General features: G+C 37.5%; 1 protein-coding gene across 1 annotated transcript in view; it reads right to left on the bottom strand.

The window, feature by feature from the left end:
* Nucleotides 1-2,216: 2,216 nt before the first annotated feature.
* Nucleotides 2,217-14,869, bottom strand: part of IL1RAPL1 (interleukin 1 receptor accessory protein like 1) — a 663,496-nt gene continuing 650,843 nt past the window's right edge. The window contains exons 9-11 of the mRNA XM_058829526.1: nucleotides 14,474-14,617; nucleotides 4,384-4,554; nucleotides 2,217-3,004 (exon numbers count right to left, since the gene is read on the bottom strand). Coding sequence (XP_058685509.1) covers nucleotides 2,286-3,004; nucleotides 4,384-4,554; nucleotides 14,474-14,617 — 1,034 coding nt within the window. The 3' untranslated portion in view covers nucleotides 2,217-2,285. The remainder of the gene's footprint in view (nucleotides 3,005-4,383; nucleotides 4,555-14,473; nucleotides 14,618-14,869) is intronic.

Consider the following 14,869-nt stretch of genomic DNA (forward strand, 5'->3'; position numbering starts at 1 on the left):
CCCCTTCTCCCCCACTCAGCCCAGTGAAAACCAGGACAGGCATCCAGATGAATGAAGGAAAATGCCATCAGTGCCTGACAGGTGTCTGTAAGAGCAAATAAATAATAGCTTTCTTGAAGAAAAAGTGCAAAACTCTCTTAAAATTTTATGTGACCTGGCAGCCTAATTTCCATTTTGTGGATGTTTGGCACATGTCAAGAGACACTATAGTAAAGAACAGACTGTAGAAAAGACCTTGAGCTTAATCTCAGAGAAATAAGCATTTTAAGCAAATAAAAGTCAGTGCACACCTCAAAGGTCTATTAGCTTCTTATGCAGATACTGAGATTTCTTGGCTTTCACAACAGGAGCACAGTCATTTCCTCCCACACTGTCAGTTCTGGATTGCTCCCACAAACATCCTCCAACCTACAGCTTCTCCACTCACTTCTCATTAAGAAGACCAAAATATTATAACCTATACTTTTCTCCTTGTGACAACCATGACGAGCAAGCCCCACATCATCCATTATACTGGCCGATATCATTCAGCTGCCATAAAAATACCTAAAGCTAATTAATTACATAAATAGACTCGAAGGCCTGTTTGCCAGGACACCGGTTGGGATTCTGCCAGGGCAAATCAAACCCATGACTCTGACAGTGTGCTGCAACCAGGAGTTCTGCTCCAGCTCCTCTGCTTCTGCCAGCAGGGACGAGCAGAGAGCTTGGCCTGAATGTGCTGCAGAGCTGCACCACTCCTCTCTCTTTCTAAAACCAGAAAGGACTTTCTGTTATTTAAAACATAAGTATGAGCAAGGTGCTTGTTTAATTTGTCTCAAAGATGTCTGGATGTAAACACAGTGGTGGGCTTTTCATCTTCCCTGTCATCCATGGTACATGCATTATTTGCAACTCCTCAAAGATAGAATCATACATAAAAATAAAACTAATTTATTTATTCATTAAAGTGAATAAATTGTTTTTAATACTTCCAGGTCTGATTTAAATATTAATTTTGTATAAATAAAGTTTATTCTGAAAACAATTATATTTCTGGTAATCACGTCATTTTTTCTGCCTGAGTTCTTACTGAAATCATGTTGAAATTAATAAAGTTTTATTTATCGTTACAAGCTAAAACCAAATGAAAGAAGATTTCTTAATCTTGAATATATAATTTTAAAGCAAATACAGTTTTTGGAACATTAAAATACAAGGGACTCTGAAATCCACAAGAAAATAATGTTTTGCTCTTACTTTTTTTTTTTTTTTTGAAAATAACACTTTCTATAATACAAAGTGACAAACCATCTACAATACTTTATCATTCTTTTTCATTCCCCTTTGGTTTGGAAGTCATCACTGTACATATCAGCAGGACTCTGCACTTCAGTGTCTATTGCCTCACTTGTCTTACTTGCCTGACATTTGCAAATGTTATTTGCAGGATTTTGAAAGTTGAAAAAAAAAAATAAAAATTGAGTGCTTAAAAAATAAAATCCACAACCACATTAATACTTTTCCCGGATGTGTTAAAAATAGGGTTGCTTTTATATTTATAAAAGGGATACAACCAGCTCATTCTTAAAATAAGAATTAAGAAAAAAACAAACCCAAAAAAGCAAAAACCAAACCAGCTATAGTTTCTACACACTCTAGTGACTACTGTGAAGCAACCGATACAGATTGGGTATTTTCTCTTGTTTGACAGGTATCTACCAAGTTACATGTTAGATGATCAGACTGTAGTGTTACCCCAAATGGGGGTCTTTGTAAGGGCAGGGAAGGAGCAGTGCACATTATGGGAGTAGAAATGAAACTGGAGCTCTCGGTGAGCAATGGGGTCCTCCTAAGAACAAAAACTCTCCAAAAGAGGTGAGCTGCAGCAGGCATGGCTAGGCAGGCCAACAAAATGGATGGTGCTTCTGATATCAACATAGCTTTGTCCAAGCATTCCCAAGAGAGGTTATAAACAAACAAACAAAAAGTCTAAAACTATACTAATGAAGCAAAAAAGTTTCCTATCTATACAGCAGTCTCTTCATTTTAAAAAAAAATGTAAATATACAAATTCCAATGACATATAAAACAAAGTCAAAAATGTGAATGGGAAGAGACATGGGTAAAACAGGAAGACTGATGCTACAAAGAAATTGCAAAAACATATGTACAAGACCCTGTTTTTCCTCGTTTGTTATCGATTGTAATGCATGTTTAACAGCAGCAGTCGAGGATGTAGTTCCAGGCACCAGACTGCAGACTCTGCTCCTACTCAAGGGGGTCGACAGCCCCTTGCATGTCGGTCACCAAATGACACTTGATATACTGGTCTCCCGCGGCAAGAGGGGCAGTATGGCACTGTTTGTGTGAGCCTCTTCGGGGTTCTGCTCCCTGTTAGTTTTTGTCTGCGGCCGCTGCCCGTTTATAAGTGTCATGGGGATGTTGCAGTAGGTGTGCTGGTTACCTATTGAGGTAAGTGGCAGGGTGCCGGCAGGAGGTACATCGTATTCATAGCTTCGATAATAGTGTTTCTGGCGCATCTGTGAATGATATGTGTTATGAAAGGTGGAGCGCAGGTCTGGATGGGCAGTGGCAAGAGCAGTGGAGGTGGCAGCGGCCATGGAAATTGCGGAGACTGTCTGCAGTTCCCCAAAGGGCCCCTGCTCACTGACATCTAAAACCTGCTCGTTTGTCATGGGTTCAATCCTCTTAAAAGGCATTTCGTACTGTAAACGTTTCCAGAACTTGGAATTCAACTTGTTGCATTTTGGTCCGTGCCATTTAATGACAGTGAGGAGCTTGATGGTATGTTTTAGGGCCTCAACCTCCTGGTAGTTCATAACTCCTCGTAGTTCACTGCACTCAATCAGTATCACTTTGATTTCTCCCGTGACTAACATATTTCGAAGCCTTGTTTCCAGTTCAAAGATGCTCCAACCTCTTCTTACCACATAACTTGGAGTCATGACGATGATCAGTCGCTTGCTTTGGTCTACACATCTTGCCACATCTTCAATGTAGGCTACAAAACAAAACAATGGCTCAGAAAAACAATCTAAGAAAACAGTCTGCTCTCATACACTGGTGACAAACAAGAGGCAAATCCCTGCTCCCAGAAGATCTCACTGAAATATGCAAAAACATCAATTGCAAATATACCAGGCTGGCCTGGCAGAACATGGTCTTGAGCAACCTGTTGTACGTGGACCTCCTTCAGCAAGGAGGCTGGAACAGATGACTTCCACAGGCCCTTTCCAACCTCAACCATTCTGTGATCCTGCAAAACATCTACTCCCACACGTGCAATGGATTCTGAGTGTTTGTTCATGAGCTGTGGCTTTGTATCATCTATGTCGCTATAGGAACAAATATGTCCATAGTGATTTTTACCTTTAAAAAGGCAAAGTTACCCAGTTAGACATCAGAGCAGCAGCCATGTGCTTCAGAACCTCACTCTCAAACCCAAATTATACTCTATTTTTGTTAGGCTTAGATTCTGTTTTTCGTTCATATTCCTGCCATACACATTCATAAAAACAGTGTTGTCTCCTGTAAATTAGTCTTAGTTTGCTGTAGATTTAAAAAATATCCATGAGATTGATGATGTTCTATATTGTGCTTTGTCTATACCAAACATCTTTTATCTTTCATTGAAGGGATTGAACTTAGTCGCTGTCGATATGGTTACACTGAAGTCATGAAGAATATTACAACAACTGATAAAACATTACTGTACTTATGTAGGAATATGTGAGAGAAATATGAAAAAGATCTACTTGTACCAATGGAAACCAAATTCTAGTGTTCAGCCTCTGAGAAGATCCACTACACATTTGTCTACAGTAGACACTGACAGAATTCACTGCTTTTGTCTGGTGTAGAAATTATTATTCAACTATTGCCTGAGTTCAAAATCAACTTTTTCTTTCTTGTGAAATTTTGGTATCATTTAAAAACATAAATTTTTAAATATACATATATATATATATATATATATATAATTTATATATATAAATTTGTGTGAATTTCTGTAATACTTAGACTCATGGATATTTTTTCCAAACAAAATCTAAGGAACAGAAAAGAAAGAACTTGGTATTCATTCCTGGAGATGCAAGTTCTCAAAAAATCTAAAAAATGTTAGTCTCTTTCATTTCCTTTACTTATGCATTCCCTTTCTGTGCTATTTTACGTCCAGTTAAAACAATACAATTACTGAATAATAATCCTCTTATCTGGGAAATGGACATTAATGTTTGGTGGCTTTACCTTCAGCATTCTCTAAGACATGGGAGAAAAGATGACATTCTGAAGGAGTAGGTAGAGAAACAAGACTAAAACAATCACTGCAATCACTTATTTTCTCCTTCCAAATCACATGAGAATAAAGACATGACTTACTTCCTGTGGGAATCAAATCTCTGTCTGGTATGAACAACTTGTATCCATAATGCTTTTCCAGCATATCTGGTAGAATCTCAAGAGCAAATCTTTCTTCCTCTCCAGTTTCTTGATTCCACTGGTCAGGATCCACTTTGGTATAAGATAGATATGCATCATAGTCTTTGTTGTCTAAGGAAAGACAAAAATTCAGTTAGCTTATTCCATAGTCTAGTAGGTTTCCCAGATATTTCCCCAGGTATTGTTTCTGGGAGAATCTTCCAGGAATAGGAAATGGTTTAGATAAAGTGGCAAGCTTTCCCCTAGTCTCCAGATATGCATCCATTCAGCTTTCCTGTTTCACCTGGTAGAGATAATCCTTAGTTACACACATGCAAGGAAGGAGGGCTCCATATCCATAGGCAGAAGTCAGTTTATGTAAGAATCTGGATGAAGGAAATCCACTCAAAGGCAGAGTGACAGCTCATGAGCACCAAAGTCAAAAGTCACTGAGAAGAATTTGCATTATTCTCTAGCATAAAAGGAGAAATAAGAGCATGGAAATTATTAAGCTAATGTGTAAATGTTAAATGCTATGCATTGTAAAAGCATTTCAGTCTTGCCAAAATTTTACTATAAATTTAGGACCTGGGGCTGAAATGCTCTTACTGTACATATAGTATTCCTTGTAAAACTCTTTAACTCTCCAGGTCTGAAATTATTGCCAAGCTTAAATCTTTGCAGCATCAGCTCCTGATAATGCAGTTTAAGTTTCTTGAATTCTGTGCACTTAAATTTGCAAATTTAATGTTGCATTAATGTACATTTCATTACTTAACAGTGTGTTACTTCAATACGAGAAATAACCATGCCTGAGTTTTAAATGTGCTTGGTGTGCCTACTTGAAAGACTGAATCAAAAGAGCCACCATTAATTTTCATTAGGAGGTCAATAATGCCAAGTGCTCTGGAACTAATTCAGTGGAATAAGAGGTCACGTTTTGACTTTTGTTGTGAAGAAAGCAGAGGAAAATCAATGACAAGAGTAATGAAATGTTAACATCCTTCTACCTCTCTTGACAACATTATGAACAGACTACCCAGAATATCAATTGCTTGTAAGAGATCTGACTGAATACTCTAAATACTGTGTCATAAGTAATGTTATATTCAGCCAGTGCTGACTTCATTTATTTATTGAGCCACTCCTTTCTTCATTTTACACCTTTTTGTAGTCTGGTAGCATTATTTTGAAAAGCCTGCCAGCTGTAGGGTGGATGCAAGGAGTGTAAATGAAATTAATGGAGCGGTGCTAATCTTGAGCAGTCTTCAATCCCTTCTGAGGAACCATGTGCACTGTGCTCATTAACATTTGCAGATGACAGAACAAATGTGGTTGTACTGTTACTACCTTTAAACTTTCTAAACCCATGAAATGACCATGTGCTCACTCTGTGCCCTGCACATCTTTTGTGGGAAATCATCTATTGGATTGTTATAGCCACAGGAAAAAACCAACAAAACAAATAAAAAAAAACAACAACCAAAACAACAGCAAAAAAAGGAAACTAAGAAAAAAAAGAAGCACTGCCTTTTATGGTTCATAGTTTCCATGATTTTTTGGGAGTATTTATGAAAACATGTCTTTTAATAACAGACAAGCATCTCCTGCCTTTGACAATGCCTTAAAATAAGACTGATTGGATCAAGTATGATACAGAGGGACATACACAGCAGGCTTTTGTTTCTGCATTAGGGCAGTGTTAATCCAGCAAAAGAGTTATCACAGGGTGAGGCCAACAAATATATGAGGAAATTATTACAACCGACAAAATGCTGGTGTTGCAATGACAAATTCTATTGTTACCTCATTATGGTCATGACCATGGTACATGCTTGAGACCAGTGCTGCTCTGTTCAAAGTCTTTGAGTAAAGATGAGAAAGCATCATTTTTAAAAAGTATAAATAATAAAAAATAATGCAGAATTCAAACTGTTTTAAAGGTTGAGTATTGTTTGATAAAATGGCTTGCACATCCTTACTTGGAGAGGAAATTATTTGTGCTATGACATTGTTTTACTGCATGTGCAAATATCACACTTAGGCATGTATTCAAAGTACACATTTTTCATATAATGGAGGCTCCAGCACCTCCACTGACTACAGCTGCATCATCCTGTATTGCAGGGAAAATATCTTTCCCTCCTAGTTTTATTTGTAGGGCAAAGAACGGTTGGGGTCTAGCGTATATCTGAAGAGATGTGTTTGGGTGTCAAGCATGGGGAAGCTCTGGGGAAGTTCATCAGAATGAGGTCAAATGCAGCTTGTGCTCAGGGTGTGATGCACTCAGTCCACAAAGGTTTCAGTCAGCCCCAAAACACTGGTACTGCAAGACTCCAGGCAAAACTGTGAGTTGCAAACTATCCTATCACTTCAACCATTCGATGGAGATGAAAGTGAGAGGCTTGTAAGTGAGAAATGGTCATGGGACTACACTCAGCCACAGGTTCAGACAGACCTCAGGGGTAAACACTGAGGGTCAAGTCTCATCTTCATTAATAACACATGGAAAAATTACCTTATTTAGTGGCCCAGGATTCTAGCCAAAACACTTGTTGCTTCACTGGAATATGCATTCTTTAATACTGCCCATTCCTTTTGATACTCATCCAAATGCAGACTATGCTCTCATGCTCCCTGTGACTTTCTACAATGTTAATCCAACAGAAGTGATATAAATTTTTTAGGGGATGAAGCTGTAAATGCTTCTTGTTATTCCAAGGATGTGCTCAGCAGCAGTCACTTAAAGACTCAATGTAAGCATAAAATGAAACCTAGCCTATATATGCATCTACTTTTTCACATGCAAATGGGATCTTTGGGTAAGTAAATTGCTATCAGACATCTAAGAACTCATCTGTATGCATGCTCTCTTAACAACTAGACATGAAGAAATGATAAGCTGGTGCCTACAGAAAGAAAGATAAAACTTCCTCTTCTACAGGGACCACCAGACAGATTTAACATCAAATTTGCATTATAGATGTATGTATTTTCTACTTACTTCCATGTTGCACTGCAAGAAGTCAGCAGTTTGGGCCTTTAAGGGTTTATTAGACTTAAACACTGAAGATATTTCTGCTAATGGGGGACAGAAAAGTTATATACATGCATAAAAAATTAAAAAAAATAATAAAAAAAATTATAGAGAAATTTATTTCTTATCAGTCATGTTCGAGCCAGTGACAAATTCTGACTTTTAGCTGGCACGATACATTCTAGCACAAGACAGATTAAGAGAGCAAAACAAGGAGAAATTCCACAATGCTACATTTTATAGTGAGCCTTATTTCAATGAAGCCCTAAGACCTAGACAGTGGAGTCAGCTCATGTGTCTGTGCATCCTGAAATGCTCAGAGTAGTTTGCAGTGCCTTCAGAAACATTCAGTGCACTGGAGGCAGCTGACCACGCACAGGGTGCTCCACAGCTCAGTGCAGGCAGCAAGATCTTCCAGATCTTCTGGGCAGATCTTCCAGACCAACAGGGAGCTGGAAGCTGATTCCTCTCCTTCAGCAGAGCACGTGCTCTCCTCTTAAATCCTCAGATACTCATACAGGAGTTAGGAGCAATGCACTGGTTTAACTCAGTGTTTCAGGATTTCAAGGGGAGCTTTGGCAATAGGAGATTGGCTCCCTCCAAATGCCACAGGCAGCTGGAATCAAACTGATACAGAAAGCTTTTGTCTTAAAAAAATGTGCTATGTTCAGGAAGGGTTACAAAGAACCTTTCAAAACTTCTCAGACTGTAGCTGCTTCACAATTTTGGCATTTCTTAATCTGTATTTGCTTCCCTATTTTGGGGGCCACATTTAATATATACATTGGGATAGTGGTTATCCTTAATATAATGAAAAAATATCATTTAATGCTGAGTTGAATAAAATGCTCAAATCCTAGGTCTTTCAAAATACTTATACTTTTCCTCACACTATTTGCTGTTGCTAATGTAACATTTTCTATTATTTTTAAATGTCAAGCCCTTTTAATGTTAATAAAAATTAAGAACTACCCATACAATTTTTGCCATGGCATAGTATATTTAAGTGTAGCATTCCTTATGATAGTTCATATTCTTGTGCAAGTGAGTGATGCTGAATTGTATGGTAGTGTCTTTTTTTTTTCTACTTTACATCTGAAGTTTGTAACCCATAACAGTCTCTTAGTTTGGAATCTAAAGATGATTTTGGTAATATTTTATTTTTAAGATAAATATTTATCATATATTACACATGCACTTTAGGTGCTATGAAATAGGAAGAGAGAAAAAAAGCAGGAATTTTCCTTTGAAGTAGCACATTTCATGCATAGAATCTAGAAAATCCCATATTCAGTGGAGATATAAATTGAGTTTTTATTGTTTGAATTGCATTTCGGATGTAAATAAATAACATAAATAAGAAGAGCTAAAAGAAACAGTTTTCCAGCAATAAAATTGTAATTAAATAAGAGAAAAATCCCTTTTTGTAGCCACTAATGTTTAGGCAGAAGAGAGATGCATGTTTCTAAGGTGATTTAAATAGAATTTGAAATTGATATTCATAGAGCAGGATTTCTTATCGTCACAATTTGCCAATAGCCAATAAGAATATATAAACGAGTGGTAAGACTGCTATTGAAAACTTATTTTGTGTGTCCCCAGGGAAGATTCAGTAATTGCAAAGTCACTAACTTCAGCAGTAATTTCAGTCTAGCTATACCTGCATAGCATAATCATTAACACAAGCGCTTTGGTGGTGCTTAAACCAATGGTAAAAGTTATATTTGAAAGTTAATAACTTAGTCACACAGAAACCTGAAGAATCTCAAAGCATTGCCATTCCTTGCTGCTTAAGGGTTTCACTGGGATGAAACCCAGGAAACCACTAAGAAGTATTTCTTACCTGCTCTTGTTCTGGACAGTTAATAAGATATTATCTGGGCATTCCCATAGGTTCATCCATGAGCCCTGCTAGTCTTTTGCAGCTAAATAATAGCAAGGACAAAATCATGATTACATAAGGACTCCCAGGTGTAACAGGAACTACAAGGAAGAACCAGTTTCATCAGTCTCCTAATTTGAGCATCGATTTGCTTTCCCTCAGCAAGAAGTAGAAATTCATCTCTCATGAAAGGGCAAACAGCCCAGCCAAGAAACAGTGGAGATGTCATGTACCAAATCCAAACGAGATTTCCAGAACTGAGAGAGCTCAGCAGTGGCACATTTTAATCTTATTAGAAGCACTTTGCTTAATTTCAGCAATGTGGTGGAAAAGAAACACACAAACAAACAGAAAAAAGCAGCCACTTTCCCTCTTTCAGAACTGAAACTCCCCAGGCCAGGGCCCGGTTGCCTTCCCTGTGATGGAGCTGCAGAGAGGCCGTGGCTTCCTTCAGCTCACCGAGGCTTCCATGGCAAGGAAAGCTGAGAAGAAGATTGAGGACACCACAATGAGCTCCTGCCCAATATTTTAGAAACAGCTGATGGAACCTAAAGGCACCAAGGGTCATTGTGAAGGCCATAATTTCAGCTCTTAAAGAAAGCTCTCACTTTCTAGCTATCAGTTGCCAACACTCTTCTTTTTTTCTTGAGCCTAAAGCTTTACTTGTCAGTATAGACGTGAGAAAGGCTATTTATGTAAATTTCATTAGAAAACCATTTACAACAGATTTAGTCAGATTTTGTCTTTAATTACTACTTGTTTTTGACAGTCTCCTAATGCAAAATTTCTCCTTTTTTTTTTTATTTTTTAATTTTTTTTATTTTTTTAATCGTGTTCACCTATACTTCCACCAGTTTAAAAGGTTAAAAATCTACCCAGGTAATGGTAGTGGCAGATACCTGCAAACTGTTTCTACTATTAGCTTTACCATATGGTCCTGCCTCTGAAACTAGAATCTAAAACACAAACAAGTAGAAGTTTTTGAGTACTTGTGCCTACCTCACCATGTCCAATGGTTTTTAGCCTGTCTTATATAGACTTCTGGATTTATCCATAATGTAAATTTACAGTGATTTACAAAAAATAAACTGGAATACAGTCATCCACATATGCACTGGAACCTCTCAGATCTCAAAATGGCAAAAAAAAAAGTTGGAAATAGCTGTTTTGGTCACTTTGAGCCTCCTATCCACCCTGAGGCAGGGTTGTAACTGGCACTACTGAGAAGTGACTCTCCACCCTCACTGTGGCTGATGTGGCAGTCATGCCTGGAGACTGATCCTTGCACAATTTGGTGTGCAGGAATGGTACAAAGGAGAAAATTGTCCCAGGTAAAACAATGGGAAAATTTCCACTGATTTTAGGGTGCCTGGAAGTCAGCTTATATCTTGATAAAGAGCAGATATAGTAGCAATATCTGTTCTGACAGAAACAGCTTTTAAGGTCACAGAGTGCAAGCTAGAAAAAAGTCAGGGCATGTGTTGATCGCAGGTACTTGTAAATGGTTATTTGCATTTTCACTCTGTCAGTTAAAGTACAATATGTCTTTTCATAAAGCCATTTAATAACTGGGAACAACAGCAAGAGAAGGTCCTTGGAAAATAAAAATACATGAAAAGCAACTGCTAAAATGCTCCACAGAGAGTGAATATGATATAAAATCTCTTTTGTTGTAGCTCAATGTACAACAAAATAGAATAAATCATCACTTCTAAAAGTGGCTTTCCCTAATATCATTTTCTCCCTAAAGTGTGCTTTATGGACAAGGCTTTTTAAAACAAGCTTTTAAGTTTAAAGCTGTAAAACTATAAAGGTTACCTGACATTTCACAAAGATTAGCCCTCAGAAGTTCCCAGTGAAGTATCTACTTCTGAAAATGCTGTTGTTTTCAGAATAGTACAGGACATTTCTTTGTTTCCATAGCACTTCAAGCTGTCATCTTTACTGTGTATGCAGAGAGATCTTGAACTGGATTTTTCTTAAACAGATTTGTGAGTCTCTGGCCACCGAAGCAGTAGTGGTTCATTATGGCTCAGAGATGCAAGGCCATGCCAAACACCTGCAGGTGAAAAAGCTCCTCCTTTTCCAAGGGTCAGAGTGCTTCTGTAGCCCCAGTGCTCCAGTGCCTGGGAGAGCTGTCAGGGGTTCACAGCGAGGTGTCCTGATGGACAGGGGCACCCACCCTGTGCTCCTCCGCACTGGAGGACACATCGTGGTGTCCATCACGTCATCCCCACGGCTGGAAAGCACAGGCGTGGAGTCAGAGGAGAAGCAGCAATATTACTGATATTACTAATGTTCCAAATTAGTAGGAAAGGCAGGGAATCAACCACAAAAACAAAAAGAGGGCTTCAATTCCCATTCCCAGGACTGAGCTGCTGTGTCTGCAGGACAGAAAGAAAACAGGAGAGTTTCTTGTCCTTAGGCTGAGAAAAAACACTGGGGAATTCAACACTGTAAGTTAGAGACATGAGGAATCGACAGCTGTGGTCACTTGGTTAATCTGCAGTGTCCCTACAGAAAGTAATAAATTGAGTTGCATTAGCTGTAAGGGTTAAATGCTTTGTTTTCAAATACTTCTCACAATTTGCCCATGCCTCCCACAAAAATGCGTATGTTAGTTAGCCTGAGAAAAATTGATGTGTCTAAGGCTTGGAAAGGAAAAAGGAATCGTGATGAGATTTGACATCCTGAAGGGCTTGTTCTCTGATCAGGGAAGAAATGAAGCATTAAATTTTAAAAGAGATTTTCAACTGAAAATTTTAATTGGACCTCACCTTTAAAGCGTTTCAAATCCTCTCTGGGTACAATACAGCACACATAAAAAAAAGACTGTGATATTTTGATGTTTGCTCATCTCCATGCTGTCCTGAAGTATGACAGAACATGGTGTAAATTATGAATAGAACGTGGGCGCTCTGCTGCTGCACTGCAGGAGATGCGGTTAGAATAGGATTTTAGAGTTCAGCATTTTGTGTCTGTCAATAACAAACTAAGCCAAAGGAAGGGATCTCGGCAATTTATTTCCACACAAGTCATGTCCTGGGCTTCTGTGGAACTTTTTCTCTCCATCTTTCTTCTTTTGCATGCGTGTAAGTGAAAGAGAAGATTGAAATGTGCTGCTGCAGTCACTCCATTAGCATAATGGGTTTTATCCATGTTGCCAGAACATTGAACACAGTGGGAGCTACATGTTTTCATTAGGAATTTGTAAGTAGTAGTTTTCTTTTTATATTGCTGTGGTTGAGCACCCAAGTTATCAGTAATCAGGAATCAGTATCACTGATCTTCTAAGGAGAACCCACGCTTGACCTTCTTTCACAATGACCTTTGCTCAGAAGGATAAACTGAATAGATATTGGTTTTCCTCCTTTTGAATCACAGAACAGTATCCCTTAGAGGTAACTATTTTTGATATTTAAAATCTGTGATTCAAGTATTGCTGTTCCCAAGTAAGCAGTGTTTGGGATGGGACAAGAGAAAGAGGTAAGAGGGTAACGCTTGGCAGAGTAAGTCTGCAAATGAATTGGAATTATTTGAGAAAATGAGAAATGACAACTATAAAAGCAAGAATTACTGACACTAAGAGATAAAAAAATAAATTCCCTCTACCCAAACAATTAATTTTTTAAGTGTCTATTTCTAATATTCTGCATATTCTAATCAGACTATTATTAAATTCACATAATTTATGGAAGTAAACATGCTCATTTAAACTGGCAGCTGCTTTGTGGATAGGAGAGGATCTCAGCTTCTGAAAAAAAAGAAGATGTCTGTCAAAATCCTTCACAAATCACAGGCCCTCTGGGCCTCAGTTTCCTCCTCAGTAAAATAAATAGAATAACCTGACTTTTTTCTTCATTGAACTGCTACATTAATGCATCTTTTTGTAAATCCTGTAGAAAGTTACAAAATGTTCTGATGTTCTTGGGTTGTTGTTGTTCTTAGCATTTTCTATTTTGAATCCTTGTGCATTTTTAGATGGGAGGCAGAAACGGGTCATTCCCTAGTGATTTTATTATGGAAGTCTTATATAAGGACTTGTAAGTCTGCAACTGCTCTTTTCCTTATCAGTGACAGATTTAGCCATCACTCGTTTATGAGGACTTTATTTTATTTTATTTTATTTTATTTTATTTTATTTTATTTTATTTTATTTTATTTTATTTTATTTTATTTTATTTTATTTTATTTTATTTTATTTTATTTTATTTTATTTTATTTTATTTTATTTTATTTTTTATTTTATTTTATTTTATCCATATTTATTTTAATATATCACAGTGACTTCTGCCTACAGGGTATTACCTTGACCTGTAAAAAGACCTTTTATTAGTATTTCTGTTGGAAAAAAAGGTCCTGTCACCAAAGACATAGTGATAACCCAAAACATCAGGAACTCTGACCCAAGAAACCAAATCTAATTAATCAGAGATTGAAGCTCAACCCAGTTTTCTGTTCAACAACAATTTTGATTAGTAAAGCTAGATGTAAATAAGACCTTTTCCTTCAGCCCGTAAAAAAAAATAAAGATGAAAATGCATGTAATATGTTTGACAGAGCTGGTGCATATATTGTGGGTTACTTTTGTTTAGGCTGGATGTTCTTGAATCACAGAACAACTTTAAGACCATTTGCAGCCTGTTCAGTGATTAAGTAAATGAACTCAAGCAAATGAACTACTGGGTACATTCCCAAACTCTCAGTGGAGTTTATTGAAACTGATCAGTTTAAATAAGCAGCAAATTGAGATTCACTTCAACCTCTACCTATTTGTTGAATAGAATTAGAGAGAACACCCCCTAGCTCACAGAGAAGTAAAGCTGGCTTTCAGTGCTGACAGGAAGTGAAAACGTTTAATGCGTACATGTTGGCAATTTACATTCAGTGTTGGGAATAAAAATCAAAGTGAAAAAACACATGGATGTCATCTGGAGCCCCAGAGAGCAGGACACACATCAGCTCAGCAGTGACTGTGCTTACGTGCTGTATGAGGAACATATATTCAAGTCAGCACTTAAAATTGCAGTTGTTAACACATCTTGAACTGAAATTAATTTTGGGCCTCTGTGGAGAGAAATAAAAGACAGATATTCTTAGAATGTAGGAAATGTGCTAAGAAGCTGCCTTACCTCCATCTAGTTCTTCAGCTCCAAAATGATTTCTGTAGAAGAGCATAATCTCTATCTTGTAACACTTGTAGATAGTCACTAAACAAACAAGCAGCAGCAGAATAGCACCAAGCCCACCAGCAAGCTCAACTGTGTACATCAACTCTGCAAAGAATTACAAAACGCAGTAACAACCACATTCCAAACCACAGAAAGATTAGCAGCAGACCTTGCAGTTCTGTTAAACATTAAAATAAAATAATGAATGATAGGTTATTTATATATTTATTTCATTATAAAGCCCTTAAATCAATGCCTAATTGATGGGTTTTATATTCTTCAATAAGCTGTTTTTTCCCTCTGATACACTGTGGCAATTGGTCATTTAAAAAATAAATTTTCCTGGAGAGATTTGTG

Source organism: Poecile atricapillus, chromosome 1, assembly GCF_030490865.1.
Source record: "Poecile atricapillus isolate bPoeAtr1 chromosome 1, bPoeAtr1.hap1, whole genome shotgun sequence".
In the NCBI taxonomy this organism is placed as follows: Eukaryota; Metazoa; Chordata; class Aves; order Passeriformes; family Paridae; genus Poecile; species Poecile atricapillus.